At 44.4% G+C, this 14,996-nt stretch overlaps 1 protein-coding gene across 1 annotated transcript in view; it reads left to right on the top strand.

The window, feature by feature from the left end:
• Window positions 1–5,219: 5,219 nt before the first annotated feature.
• The window catches only part of CFAP46 (cilia and flagella associated protein 46), a 93,539-nt gene continuing 83,762 nt past the window's right edge, over window positions 5,220–14,996 (top strand). Inside the window, exons 1-5 of the mRNA XM_086752003.1 lie at window positions 5,220–5,486; window positions 6,051–6,175; window positions 7,179–7,310; window positions 13,333–13,397; window positions 13,932–14,096. Of these exons, the coding sequence (XP_086608129.1) occupies window positions 5,438–5,486; window positions 6,051–6,175; window positions 7,179–7,310; window positions 13,333–13,397; window positions 13,932–14,096 (536 nt within the window). The 5' untranslated portion in view covers window positions 5,220–5,437. The remainder of the gene's footprint in view (window positions 5,487–6,050; window positions 6,176–7,178; window positions 7,311–13,332; window positions 13,398–13,931; window positions 14,097–14,996) is intronic.

Raw genomic sequence — 14,996 nt, 5'->3', positions numbered from 1 at the left:
GTTATACAGTGCTTAATTTGCTGGGGTTTGTTTTTCTGAAGTACCATATGTAAAAGAGTTAATTCTGGGTAACTGTAGATGCTGTATGTTAAAAGATACTAGAAATTATCAAATATTAATGTATTCATGTTGTGGCATCATGATTGCCTTTGAGCAGTTGTGTGTAACATTCAAGGTGAGATATTCTGCTATCGTTTACATGATATCAGTTTAGTAAGTCACTAAGTAATCTTTTTTATATTATGCTACAGTGCATCATTTGGTCTGCAAAGCTGCCTAGAGAGAAACACAGCGTTTCAGTAATGCTAGACTTTTTATTACAAGCATTCTCATATGGTGGTTTAGATGGGAGAAGATTCTTAATTTCAAATAAAATTCTTCTCAAACAAATGCCAGAGCTTAGTTAAAACCACACACAGCTAATGTCTGGCAGAGTTTGGCTTGTAAAGCTACATTTTTAAACTTAAGTTATTTTTAGAGGTACTTCTTGTGAGGTTCTTTTTCGTGCAACATTTAATTAAAGTCTGAAACTCACTGGCACAATATAGTATAGATAAAAGTCTGCATGTGTTCCAAGAGTCAAATAAGGCAAATTGATGACAGAAAGCATGTCAAAGATTATTGAAAACACTGTAATAGGGCCAGATACTCAAGGTTGCTGGTCATGAGCTGTTGGAAGCTTAGGGGATTCCTTACTGAGGAAATACCACAATACCCTGTTCTAAACTCTTCTTTAGCCTTCTACTGTTCACCTCTGTCAAAGGAAAGCTAACTGGCTAGACGTTTGATCTGATCTAGTTACATTCTTATGCTGTTCAGTAAGTACTAGATTTTCATCAGAAGCAGAGATGGAGAAGAGATAAGTTAAGCCGTTATTTTTTTGGCAAGAAGTAATGACAGCACAGATAACAGATGCATTGAGTCATTGGATATTTATCATCTGCTGTCTCCTACTCTCCCTAATATACTCCTCAGTAGATTTACTGCTCCAGAGATTTGGTTATGAGTGCTTTCTACAAACATATAATTAAAATTTAAATCCAAATAGATTGATTTAAACTCTTATTCAGAGAATTAAGAATGGAAATTAGTATGAGTTATTTGTTAATAATCAATTTCTAAACAACAAGAATAAGATGCATAGTGTATATTATACTTCTATATTATTATAGGTAGTACTTCCAATTTGTCTAAATCTCTTTGCTGCCTAGAAATTTTGCTTCTCCCCTTTGTTGCTCTTCTTCATGTGCATTCATGGTTTTATGTTAGTATGCAGCTTCGGTATAAATGTAATATATATATCTAATCTCCTCAGAGTCATCAGTTAATTCCAGGGTACATCATGAGATGGGACAGCATCTGCAGTACAGAAAATGCAGTTGGCCTTAAGCTCCCCTGAGATACCTAGTGTAGAGCAGAAGGAATGGAGCAACAGATGAGAAAATGTTACAGAAAACCACTTTTATTCTCTCTTACATGTTAAAAAAAATCCACACTACAGAAAAGCCCTTTGAGAAGGATAAATTTGTAACACATTAAATGAGACATTTGGACTTGCAAGCCAGAGCATGAAAGAGTTGGGAAGTAATTATAACTAAAAAGTTAGTGCATATGGAGCAAACCGATGGTTCATTTGAGGTCTGTACTATTCTCATTAGAAAGCATTAGGTCTGAACTATTTCTTATTCTCATTAGACTTGCCTTGCCTGTAGGAGGACTTCAGTCAGGCATATTATCCCGTACCTCATCTATTCAAGGAAAGTGAAAGAATTGCTATAAAAGGCAAGAGGAGTGTGAAGTAACCTCCCTGATGCACTTTCTTTTGACCATTTACAGGAGACATTGTGTTTTTAAGGTTTTAGTTATGCTGGTTACTGTAACTACTGTCATCTCTTTATTTGTACAAACAGAGGTGATTATAGTGCCAGTAAAGGTGTTGTGGTTTTGTTTAGTGAGGGGGGCCTAAGGTGGCAGCTTCTGTAGGAAACTGCTAGAAGTCGCTCCCCTTTGTTCAGTGGACTCAGCCGGGCCTAGGAAGAACCCGATGCTGGCCAGGGCCGAGCCGATTGGTAGCAGAATGTTCTGTGATAACGCCTCTGCGATAACGTATTTAAAAAGGGGAAAACAGAAAAAAAAAGAGAGAAGAGAAGATGTGAAGAAGCTGAGCGGGGGCAGAGGCGCAGAGGGGGAGGCGCAGGCCTCATGGGCCTTGCAGGCCTCACCCTCTGGCCTCTCGCCAGGCAGCCGATTGGGCCCAACTCGGCTGCAAGAAGTGGAGAGGAGATGAGATGGATGATGTGAAGAGATTCTGAGAGGCGTCTGCCAGCCTGTTGTGGAGAACTTTTCTTGTGAGAGAAACAGCTGCAGACGCCAAGGTCAGTGAAGAAGGAGGGGGAGGAGTAATGCGGCTCCTGGCCAAGATTCCCCTGCAGCCTGTGGTGACGACCATGGTGGAGCAGGTTGTCCCCCTGCAGCCCATGGAGCTCCACGGAGGAGCAGAGATCCACTTGGAGCCTGTGAAGGACCCCACGCCGGAGCAGGTGGAGGCCTGAAGGAGGCTGTGGACCATGGAGGGCCCGCTGGGGCAGCCGTTCTGGAGGGACTGCACCCCGTGGAGGAGATGACCCACGCCCAAGCAGTTTCAGGAAGGACTGTGGCGTAGGGGAGGGACCCCACAACGGAGCAGGGGAGGAATGTGATGAGTTCTTACCCCGACCATGACTCAGCGGCGTGAAACAACGTGTGATGGACTGACCGCAACCTGCATTCCCTCTTCCCCCCTGTGCCACTCGGGGGGGAAGGTAGTAGAGATAATGTTAAGCTTGGGAAGAGGGAGGGGTGGGGGGGAGGTTATCTCATTCTCTGTCTCATTCTCCTGCTATTTTTAGTAATAAATGAATAGTTTTCCTGAAGTCAAGTCTGTTTTGCCTCTAATGGTAACTTAAAGGATTTCTCCCTGTCCTTATCTCAAACCTCGAGCCATTTTTCCTTATATCATCTCTCCCTGTTCTCTCGGAGGGTGGGAGGAGTGAGAGAGAGACTGCGTAGTCTGGTCCCGATCAGGGCTGAACTATGACAAAAGGGTACACCAAAACCCTTTAGCAAAAGCTACCATCAACTAGCCAAAAAGCAAAGCAGAAATCCTTTGTTTCTATCTATAAGTTGTCAGGAAGTCATAAGTGTTGTTGAGTAACAACTGGGAGGATGAATACAGTTATTCTGGAATTTTTTTTTTCTTAATTTCCAGATATGAGTACCACAGTCATTCTACATTGGCTTACAATGTAAGAAAAGTCAGAAAGCTTAGCTAAGTAAAATGTGACTATCCTCCAATTCTACACAGGTTGTTTTTTTTTTTTAATCAGTTCTTTGATTTAATTCCTTTCAGTTCATTTCCAAATGAATTCAAATTATTTTTAACTGTTCTTTGTTTGTTTCTTTCCTTTCTGTATTTTCTTGGTCATTTTACTATGATGTAATTAGTAGATTTTTATATTCACTTTTATATCACAAACCATGTGACCACTTTTCATTATATAGCAGTCAGTAATTTTTAGTTAAATTTGGGGACAAGTCTGGACAGCCAGACTCTTAGCACAGGTATTTCATGAGGATGAACAATAAAGGGAATAATTTGAGACTTTTATGTTATTGTGGTGCCATTTTGGCTATTATCTGCATTTCAGAAGTGGCTGGACTGGAGCTGATTCATGCACTAATACGTACGAAGTCTGGGTACGGACATTGTAAGCATATCATGGTAAGTCACAGTAAGCCATTGCCATATCTACCTAACATAATTACACAAGACTAAGATCTTGCTTTCTGCTTCAGACATTGCCACAGGTTTGCTATAGGGTTTTCTTTGCTTGCCCACTTAAAGTTTTCAGATGAGTTTTATTTCTGTATATTAACATTTATACAAGCAAGATAGTTACTTAATTTCAATGGACTGTGTGGACAGGAGTAGGTAGAATAGAAGTTTACTGCTGAATTCTTTACAGGTCTTTGTATATGTTTGTAAAGTTTCCACTGCTTCATAAACAGAAGCTGGGCTACTCTTATGCCTCCAGCATGAGAATTTGTTGCACTTACCGTTTGTATTGTTTGTCACCCTATGGCCTCTCCTAATACTCATCTTTCCTTCAGCTGAGGATGAGCGCAACAAATATATTTTTAAATTCACCAGCAATGCTGCACTTTAAAGTGATGTGTTCTACCCATCAGGATTGGAACACCCTGCCAGTACAGAATTTCAATTTAGCTGAAAGTGCAAAGGGTTTAGGTTTAAAATTGAATTTATCTATGTATGCCTTTATATTGTCTTCATGACTACGGTGATTTACCTCAGAATTTGCCAGACTGAGTAGTTGGGGGAAATCATGAAGGCCTAAATGCTTCACATGGTATGTCTTGATATCAGCACGGTCAGGGAGCTTCCAGGTATTTTGACTGTGTCTCCTTTTTGGACTGTTGTTCTCTGAAGGTTTGCTTGTTTGGTTTTGTTTTAATAATAAAATTGTGCCTGGTGACATACAGTGACATGAGTCTCAAAGGTAATGGTTCATACCCTAGCCTATGGCTTCTTTCTGCATTGGCAGATATGATCCAAATGTCCTTTGGCATTTTGTTCTGCTCAAGCCCAAAGCTTCAGTTACTGGTTGCGTGTGCTTTATTTCAAAAGGTTTCATGTTTGAAGCTCTCCAGACAGGGCCAAAAACTACTGGTGACAGCATTTCTTAGCAATACTTTTATCTACAGGAAGGTATAAATCATTGCCTTTGTTAGCCTGTGGCTGGCTGAGAAGCAATTTTATACAGTGTATGCTTATTAATGAAAGTGTGCATTCCATACTGAAATGCTCTGGGTTTTAGGGGAATAAGAGGTCTGTGCTGTGGCATAAACGGCAGCAGTAACCCTGCTAAAAAGTAGTAGCAATCTTTCCCAGAGGAAGATGTTTTTACCTTTTTTCAGACACAGACTTCAGTGCAGACCGTTCCAAAACCTTGCGTTTTTGCGAGGCCCGTTTCCAAACAACAGGAACCGGCCTGCTGCGGCTCCGCCTCCGGCGCGCTGCCGTGCCCGGGGCCGCGGGGCCGGGGGCGCGGATCCCGCCGGCGCTCGGCCGTCCGCTCCAGTGAGGTCGGGGGCGGGGCGGGCGAGCGCGTGTTGCGGGGGCGCTGCTAGCCTACGCGCGGCGGGAGGGCCTGCTGGGGTAACGGCAGCCCTGGGCGGCGGCGGGCGGCGCAGAGAAAACGGGACGGAGCCGGGCCGCCGGCCGCTCTGTCTTGGCGCCGTCGGGCGGACACGACCTGCGAACGGCTCCCCTAGTTGTTCAGGGAGGCTGTCGGATGGTGTCGTCGGAAAACGCCTCCCCAGAGCCCCGATCTCGGTTCGTAGAGCCGCCCCGCCGCGCTCGGGGTGAAGCTTGGGCGGCATGGAGCTGTCCCTGAGGGAGCTGCTCTGCGCGGCGGAGAGCCGCCGAGGTGAGAGGGCGCCGGGCGGCTGCCATGTTTGCCCGTCTTTGAACATCAGTAGACTAAAAATCGTGCTTGAAACACGAAAACTGCTTGGTCTTCATCTGGTTTGTTTCTAAATAGCTAGAAACCGTATTATTTCTCTGAGTGCTTTAAACGTGCTTCTTAGCTATAAAACGAACTAACTGCTATAGCATTCCTACTTTAGTTTTCTGCTAGTCAAGTTTACTTCATACAACAGCTTTAAGGATCAAATCTCGAAATTTGTGTCAACAGAAGGAGTACCGTTGAGTTCAGAGAACTGTGAATCAGGCCTTAAAAGTATTTCACTTTCTTGTGTGCTAACATTAGTGATTTTAAATTTCAGGAGAGTTGTTAATGCTTCATCTTACAACAGTGGCTGGCTTTGAACAACATTTGTTTGACATTATTTTCCTTAAGCATTCATAACTTATTTCTGTAATGGAGAAACGGGATCGTTGATTTAAAATAATGCAATTGTGACTGTCAGTCTACCTTGAAGCATGAATTACCTTGTTACTTTCTTTATTCCTTTTTTTTTTTTTATTTCAGATGTTCAGGCTTTGAAGAACGCTTACGAGTTGATCAAATCAGCCAGTCAAGGAAAATCCACACTGGACTCATCAGATAACTTCAGCACAGACTTATATGTTTTATGTGCTGAACAAGCATTTCAGGTTTGTAATTTAGGCAGTTTATCTGTATTGAATAAAATAATTTATATGACATACTGTATTTACGGTTGTTAGTTACTACTTAAAAATATTCCTAGAAGTACCTGTGAAAAATATTACACTCTTCTGGTTTTGGAGAGCGGTTGTTTAAACATGCATTTTCAGTTAAAACTCAGCCTCTAAATTATCGTTTCTTTATAATCAGTCAGCAAACTGTAGTTTGTGAGGTTTGTAATTAGACCAAAATATGCAAGGTATACCATAGTAATACAAAATAGTTTGCCATGCCTGTTTTTTCCTGTTATGGAAAACTAACATTAGCGATTTGGTTATGAGTGAAGAAAATGTGTTTGTGAACAATCCCTACTGGGTGAAAGAAGAAAAGGTGACGACGTAATTATGAAAGACTGTTGCTAATTGAGCTGACTTCTATAAAATGGGGTAGAGATTCTTAATTTTGAGGTATTTTTAAATTTTCAATCCATGGGTACTAGTAATTGGATTTCGAGCAGACAGAGTTTCTAATAAAACAGTTTATTTTTTCAGAGCTGCAAACCACTGGAATTCTATCTGTTGTGTGAAAATTGAGGTGCAGAACTGACATCCACATAAAATCCTGCAGATTAATAATAACCAATCTTTTTAGAAAAAAATTTACTGAGAATTTTGCCTGTGTGGTAGCAATTTTGTTAATGGATCTTAAAAAAGGAAACATTTTTTTTTGTATACTGGAAGAAGTTCTATGACTGAGTGACTCAGGAGCTTTGTTAAATAAAGGAGATGTTTTTCTGTACATTTGGAATTACAGAAATCTTGCTTTAAGTTTTAATAAATCTTAATGGGTTTAGACTAGGTCTGATATGCAGCTTTATGGAGTATTGTTCGCATACTGGTATGCAGTTAGATGTTACACTTTGAGTAGGCATGCATTTCTAAAAACTTAACAATTCTTAATTAAGTACTTGTTGCATTTTTTAAATACTAAAATGCCTTTTTTTGTTCTTAGCTGGGATACCTGGAAATAAGCAGTGACTGTCTGCAGATGTATTTTAAAGGAAGATTTCCTGTGAACCAGTTTCTTGGCAGAGCATATTTGTGCCAAGGCCAGTTGCATACTCCACTCTCTACAGATAATTTGGTGAGAAATTATGGGCATTTTGTTACATTATGCTGGTTTTTAAGAGTATTTCTTCCTAGATTTTTATGTATTGCTTTCAGTCATTTAAAATACAAAGGAGTGATCAGGACTGTGGGAAGAAACAAAGGAAAATATATTAATGGGCAGTTTGGGAGTAAACAACTTAGCAGTTAAATTAGACTGATCTGATATTGCAAATAGTTTGTGGAGGAAAAAAAAGAATGCTTGCAAAATTTTTCAGACAGTTGATTGTTTTTAAGTCAACCTTTTCACATCAATATGATACTTTCAGACCAAATGTGACTGGTAAAACAATTAATTACCAGTTGTATCCAGGATCACACTAAGCATTTCACAGAATTGTGGGAAATGGAGGACTAAAGGGGCCCTCAGAGAGATTGTACAGTTCATTTCTCTTCTGTGGTAGCGTGCTTCCACCACTGATCAGTAACCTTTCCATGTAGTGCTTTGGATGTGGCTTTTTGAAATGAGAGATGAAGCTTTCTGGTAGCAACCCAGCAGTATACTTCTGCTTCTAAAAGCTTCTGTGTGTTACTGTTTGGTGGTACCGTGTCCATACATAATTAGCAGTTTTTACCTCCTGCTAAATTTGAAATGAAATGAGATGTGGTTTCTGTCTTCAGAATTTCACTTGTCATCATACTGTGGTCAGTCAGCTTTGACAATTTGTCAGTGATATCTGAGCCCCTAAGATGGCCTTGACAGATATTTATGTTCACAAATTTCCCTGACAGATGTTGCTGTAGTTTCTTTGAATGATGTGTTTGACTTAACTTTCGAGCTAGAATCTTTTTGCTATTAGATTATCTGTACTTTCTCTTCCTTCTCTGGGCTTGTGTGTGGAACAACAAGTGATCAGTGGTCGCTTTAAAACTTTGTACACATTTCAAAAGTATTTTCTGATGTCCAGTTAGCCTTTTATTTTTCTAAATTTAACAAACTATCCTGTGATATTTTCTAAATCTCTCAGCCAAATTTTCCTGTTTTCTTCCCGACTCTTGCTAACTTCTTAAAAGCCAAGAACTATCCCAACATGTGCAATCCTAACTTGCTTCTCTTGTGCTGTATGTTGTAATGTGCTTTTAAATCAGTTAAAGTTCCTAGATCATTTATGAAAATAGGAGTGGCAAAACATCTCATGCTGTATGACTGTACTTGAAGAGCATTTTTGGGATCATCTGAGGAACTTAAAGGTGCACAAGTCCATGGGACCTGATGAGATCCATCCACGGGTCCTGAGGGAACTGGTGGATGAAGTTGCCAAGACATTGGCCATCATATTTGAGAAATCGTGGCGGTCTGGTGAGGTCCCCGATGACTGGAAGAGAGGGAACATAACCCCCATTTTTAAAAAGGGGAACAAGGAAGACCTGGGCAACTACAGGCCGGTCAGCCTCACCTCTGTGCCTGGCAAGGTCATGGAGCAGATTCTCCTGGACACCATGCAAAGGCACATGGAGAGCAAGGAGGTGGTTGGTGACAGCCAACACGGCTTCACCAAGGGCAGATCATGCCTGACCAATCTGGTGGCCTTCTGTGATGGGGTGACAGCATCGGTGGACAAGGGACAAGCAATGGATATCATCTACCTGGACTTGTGCAAAGCTTTTGACACTGTCCCGCACGACATCCTTCTCTCTAAACTGGAGAGACAGGGGTTTGATGGACGGACCACTCGGTGGATAAGGAATTGGCTGGATGGCCACACTCAGAGAGTTGTGGTCAATGACTCAATGTCCAAGTGGGGACCAGTGATGAGTGGCATTCCTCAGGGGTTGATATTGGGACGAGTCCTGTTTAACATCTTTGTTGGCAAGACAGACAATGGGATAGAGTGCACCCTCAGCAAGTTTGCCGATGACACCAAGCTGTGTGGTGCCGTCGACACGCTGGAAGGGAGGGATGCCATCCAGAGGGACCTTGACAGGCTGGAGAGGTGGGTCCGTGCCAGCCTCATGAAGTTCAACCAGGCCAAGGGCAAGGTCCTGCACGTGGATCAGGGCAATCCCAGGCACAAATCCAGGCTGAGCAGAGAATGGATTGAGACCAGCCCTGAGGAGAAGGAGTTGGGAGTGCTGGTGGACGAGAAGCTCAACATGAGCAGGCAATGCGCCCTTGCGGCCCAGAAGGCCAACCGCATCCTGGGCTGCATCAAGAGGAGCGTGGCCAGCAGGTCGAGGGAGGGGATTCTCCCCCTCTACTCTGCCCTGGTGAGACCCCACCTGGAGTACTGTGTCCAGTTCTGGAGCCCCCAACACAAGAAGGACATGGACCAGTTGGAGAAGGTCCAGAGGAGGCCACGCAGATGCTCAGAGGGCTGGAGCACCTCTCCTATGAGGACAGGCTGAGAGAGCTGGGGCTGTTCAGCCTGGAGAAGAGGAGGCTCCAGGGAGACCTGATAGCGGTCTTCCAGTACCTCAGGGGGGCCTACAGGAAAGATGGGGAGAGGCTGTTGAGTAGGGCCTGTTGCGACAGGACAAGGGGTAATGGTTTTAAAACAGAGGGGGGTAGATTTAGATTGGATATTAGGAAAAAATTTTTTACAATGAGAGTTGTAGAACACTGGAACAGGTTGCCCAGAGAGGCGGTGGATGCCCCATCCCTGGAAACGTTCAAGGCCAGGCTGGATGAGGCTCTGAGCAACCTGATCTGTTTGGGGATGTCCCTGCTCCTTGCAGGGGGGTTGGACTGGATGGGCTTTGAAGGTCCCTTCCAACTCTAACCGTTTTGTGATTCTATGATTCTATGACTAGTAATCATCATTCACTTAGAAAAAATAAATTTGCCCTTAATTTGATTTCCATCTTAAGGAATTCCTGTTAGCTGAATAAGATGCTTATGTTTTTAAGGGCCAAGTGCAACTTTCCTACTTTAGTATCTAATACCTCTCAGGCTCTAAGTCCTAGTTTTCTCTTTATCTAGTCAATTCACACTCATTGCTCAGTAACCTTCGTATGCCAGTCCCAGAGTCCAGTAAATCAGTCCCAGCTGTCTTGGAGTTTTTAGTTATTCTGTTCTGTCTCACTACGGAGAGTTCTCTGGTGTCATCCCCTTCCTGCCCATCCAGGTCCACTTCCACTTTGCCATTTGCACTGCATCTTTCTCTTAGGCTTTCAAAAAAAACCCCTTTTTATGATCCTATCCATCTTTTTTACACCCTCCCTTCAGCTATTTGTACATACTGATGAGACCTCCCCTGAGCTGCCTTCTCCAGGCTAAACAATCCCAGCCTCTCAGCCTTTCCTCCTATGAGAGATGCTCCAGTCCCTTCGCCATCTTTGTGGCCCTTTGTTGGGCTCTCTCCAGTGTCTATGGCTCTCTTGTACCGGGGTGCCAGAAGTGGGCACAGAGCTCCAGGCCCACATGGCCTCACCAGTGCTGAGCAGAGGGGAAGGATCACCTCCCTCGACCTGCTGGCAACACTCCTCCTAAGGCAGCCTGGGACACTGTTAGCTGCCTTTGCAGCAAGGACATGTTCAGCTTGGTGTCCACCGAGACCCTCGGCTCCTCCTCTGTAAAGCTCTTTCCCAGCTACCTCAGTGATAGAAAGAGCATGCCTGACTGTCACGGAGCTCTGCAGTCTCTCACGCACTTGCCCCACCCTCCAAGGGAAGAGTGGGAGATACTGTAACAAAAAACGCTCTAAGGACAGGGAGAGAGCATTGAACTTACCTACAGACAGAGCAGGCTTGACTTAGGGAAAATAGGAGTAAAATCAACGCAGGATAATGAGAAAGAGAAAGTAACTTCCCCCCAGCTCTCCCTCTTCCTGGGCTTAACTTAATTTCAGTGATCTCTACCTCCTTCCCACCCTGAGCGGTAGAGGCGGGGAATAGGGAATGGGGGTCGTGGTCAATTCATCACGTCTCTTTTCCACCACTCCTTCCTCCTCCTCGGAAGAACTCACATTCCTCCCTTGCTCCATCGTGGGATCCCTCCCGCGGGCTGCAGTCCTTCATTAACTGCTCCAGCGCAGATCTTTTTTTCCGTGGGGTGCAGGCCCTCAGGAACAGGCTGCCCCAGCAGGGGCCCTCCACGGGCCACAGCCTCCTTCAGGCATCTGCCTGCCTCGGTGCAGGGGCCTCCCCGGGCTGCAGGGGGATCTCTGCTCCTCCGTGGGCCTCCCCGGGCTGCAGGGGGATCTCTGCTCCTCCGTGGGCCTCCCCGGGCTGCAGGGGGATCTCTGCTCCTCCGTGGGCCTCCCCGGGCTGCAGGGGGATCTCTGCTCCTCCGTGGGCTCCCCGGGCTGCAGGGGGACCTCTGCTCCTCCGTGGGCCTCCCCGGGCTGCAGGGGGATCTCTGCTCCTCCGTGGGCTCCCCGGGCTGCAGGGGGATCTCTGCTCCTCCGTGGGCTTCCCGGGCTGCAGGGGGATCTCTGCTCCTCCGTGGGCTTCCCGGGCTGCAGGGGGATCTCTGCTCCTCCATGGGCTCCCCGGGCTGCAGGGGGATCTCTGCTCCTCCGTGGGCCTCCCCGGGCTGCAGGGGGATCTCTGCTCCTCCGTGGGCTCCCCGGGCTGCAGGGGGATCTCTGCTCCTCCGTGGGCCTCCACGGGCTGCAGGGGGATCTCTGCTCCTCCGTGGGCTCCCCGGGCTGCAGGGGGATCCCTGCTCCTCCGTGGGCTCCCCGGGCTGCAGGGGGATCTCTGCTCCTCCGTGGGCTCCCCGGGCTGCAGGGGGATCTCTGCTCCTCCGTGGGCCTCCCCGGGCTGCAGGGGGATCTCTGCTCCTCCGTGGGCTCCCCGGGCTGCAGGGGGATCCCTGCTCCTCCGTGGGCCTCCCCGGGCTGCAGGGGGATCTCTGCTCCTCCGTGGGCCTCCACGGGCTGCAGGGGGATCTCTGCTCCTCCGTGGGCCTCCCCGGGCTGCAGGGGGATCTCTGCTCCTCCGTGGGCCTCCACGGGCTCCAAGTGGATCTCTGCTCCTCCGTGGAGCTCCATGGGCTGCAGGGGGATCTCTGCTCCTCCGTGGGCCTCCACGGGCTCCAAGTGGATCTCTGCTCCTCCGTGGGCCCCACGGGCTGCAGGGGGACAGCCGGCCTCACCTTGGGCTGTGCCACAGGCTGCAGGGGAATTCTGGCCAGGAGCCGCATTACTCCTCCCCATCCTTCTTCACTGACCTTGGTGTCTGCAGCCGTTCCTCCCACAAGAAATTCTTCACAACCGGCTTGGGCAGATGCCTCTTGGGTTCACTTCACATCTCCTCTCTTAACTTCTTGTGGCTGGGCCGGGCCCAGTCAGGCCTGGATGGCCACCTGGCAGGAGGTCAGAGGGTGAGAGCCGCAAGGCTTGCACCTCCCCCTCTCTGCTTCCCGCTTCTGCTTTTTCACATTTTTTTTCCTTTTTTTTTTAATTGATTTTTCCACTTTTAAAATACATTATCACTGAGAAGTTACTGGGGAACATTCTGACACCAGTTGGCTCGGCCTTGGCCAGCAGCGGGTCCACCCTAGGCCCAGCCGAGCCCACCGGACAAAGGAGAAGCTTGTGGCAGCTTCTTACAGAAGCTGCCACCATAGACCCCCCACCACTAAACAAAGCCAACACACTGACACACCATTCCGTTGACAAATTCTTGTTGGAGCTTTTCTGAAGAGAGTAATACCTCCAGTTTTTTAATGGGACAAACAATTTTTTTTTTTTTTTTTTTTTGGTCTGGCTTTGCTCTTGGACATTTCTGAACTTTCTTTGCTGAAAGCTTAAAAAGTATTCAGCTTTGCCGTTTTGGAAAATGTCAGTCCTGATAATTAAAGCTTGGCAGAAATGAAAGAAACTGAAAATATAGTCTTAAAATTTGAAATCCAGAAAACATAGTAATGGGCAATGCTACTGATTTTTAGTCATTCTGTTTCTATGGCAGCAGCTTCTTATGGGAGCATGTTTTATTGGAGATTGATCTGAAAATAAAAATTATGAAATGTGAACATATTGAAATGGGAAAATAATGTACTGATTTATAAAAGCCACATTCAAATTGCATTAACAATTTTTTTTTCTCTGTTCTAGGAAGAGTTTGAAAAGTTTGTGCTGTTTTTTATGAAGGCAATAGATTTTGCTACCAGTGATCGAAGGTAGGCCCTACTGATAACATTAACTCTTTAAATCTCAGGAAACGTTACTGAGTTAGGTTTTCATAGTTGTTTGTTTCAGTGTGGTTTAGGTTTAGGTGTGGTGTTAGGGTTTTTTTTTTTTTTTTTTCTTTTTGTGGACTTTCCTTCCATTTTGTAACTACTGTATGTGCTGCCACAGCATGAAAATACTGAACAGTCTTAAATAGATGAGGTAAATCAGCCTGTTTAAGGCTGGTAGATGTCTCTGCGCATTTCTTACCCTTTCATATTTATGCTCAGTAGAAGGAGAGCACCATATGAGCCTATTTTAAGTGGTTATTTACTGGATAGAGCGTAGTTGCAAGAGTTATTGTTGTGGGGGGTTTTTTTGTGCTGTATTTGTGTTCTGAGTTCTCAGTCAGGATTGGTTCTTGTCTTAAACACATAGGAAAAGTTCAAATTTTTGTTTCTCAGAAGAGTCTTAAAATACTCCGTCTGTAATTTTATGTTTATCTAAGTCCATGGAATACTAAATTATTGATTCTTCTTTTTCAGATACTATTTTTTGATATATAATGCCTCAATTCTTTATTGGCATCTTGTGAGGCCGTATCTTAGGCCTGGATTCCGCTACTGTCTTATTCCCAGCCTTTCTCAGATTGTTAAAGCGTTAAACCAAACTGAAGAGCAAGACAATGAATGGAGAGCAGCGCTCATGATGTAAGTTTAGTGGTATTTTTTTCAAATGGACATTTTGTAGTCCTTTTATACTTGTGGCTGCCACCTGAGGTAGTCTTTAATAATGTATATTTCATTGGTAACATTGTAGGTACATTTATTGTGGAAAACTTAATAACTTAAAAATATATAAATGTACACTTAACATAAAAGGTACTTCTCTTGAATATTTACTTTGAGGTTAAAATTTTAGTGGCAGAAGTAGTTAGGCCCTCTGTCCCGTCTGAAGTATCGCAGTCATTTTGGATGTAGTGTTTAAGTTGTTTCTTATGTGCAGTCCTTTTAAGTGAGGGTAAAGACAAACTCCTGGTTTCTTTATGAAACATAACCTTTAAAGAGATGAACAAAGATCTCTTCTGTCCTCTGATCCCTGAAGACAAAGAAACAGCTTGGTAAGGCTGTGAAGATGTTTTCAGGATACTTTCAAATTTCTTCCTCCTCCATTATGAAGATTTTATATATATTGACTTAAGTTATCTTTCTTACTGTTTTTTTCCTTTTGTTAGCCCATAAGGGTATGTTGAATGAAACTTTATGAAAAATCAGTGAGCAAATTAATAATGAGTTGCCGTCAGTAGTGATGTGGTGTCAGTCTCATGCTTTAATGTAGAACTTGGTACCGTATGGTTCTTATCAACATAATTATGTTGATCAAGTTTAGATCAGGCTTTTTCCTTTCTAATTATTATTATATCCAGTTTTCTTCAGTGTTAAATTAAAGGCTGTCCCTGCTAATTTGAATATACTGCTTGGCCTAATGTTTCAAAGCATAAATGAAATAGGTCTGCTTCTAACAGTGTTATGCAAAGTAACAGCCCAAAAGTTATGAAAAGGAAAATAACTTGTGTAAGTAAGACTATGAAGATTTAAATCAATAAGTTT

This window comes from Chlamydotis macqueenii, chromosome 7 (assembly GCF_036417535.1).
Source record: "Chlamydotis macqueenii isolate bChlMac1 chromosome 7, bChlMac1.mat, whole genome shotgun sequence".
In the NCBI taxonomy this organism is placed as follows: Eukaryota; Metazoa; Chordata; class Aves; order Otidiformes; family Otididae; genus Chlamydotis; species Chlamydotis macqueenii.
This window is presented reverse-complemented; position numbering and strand designations above follow the sequence as displayed.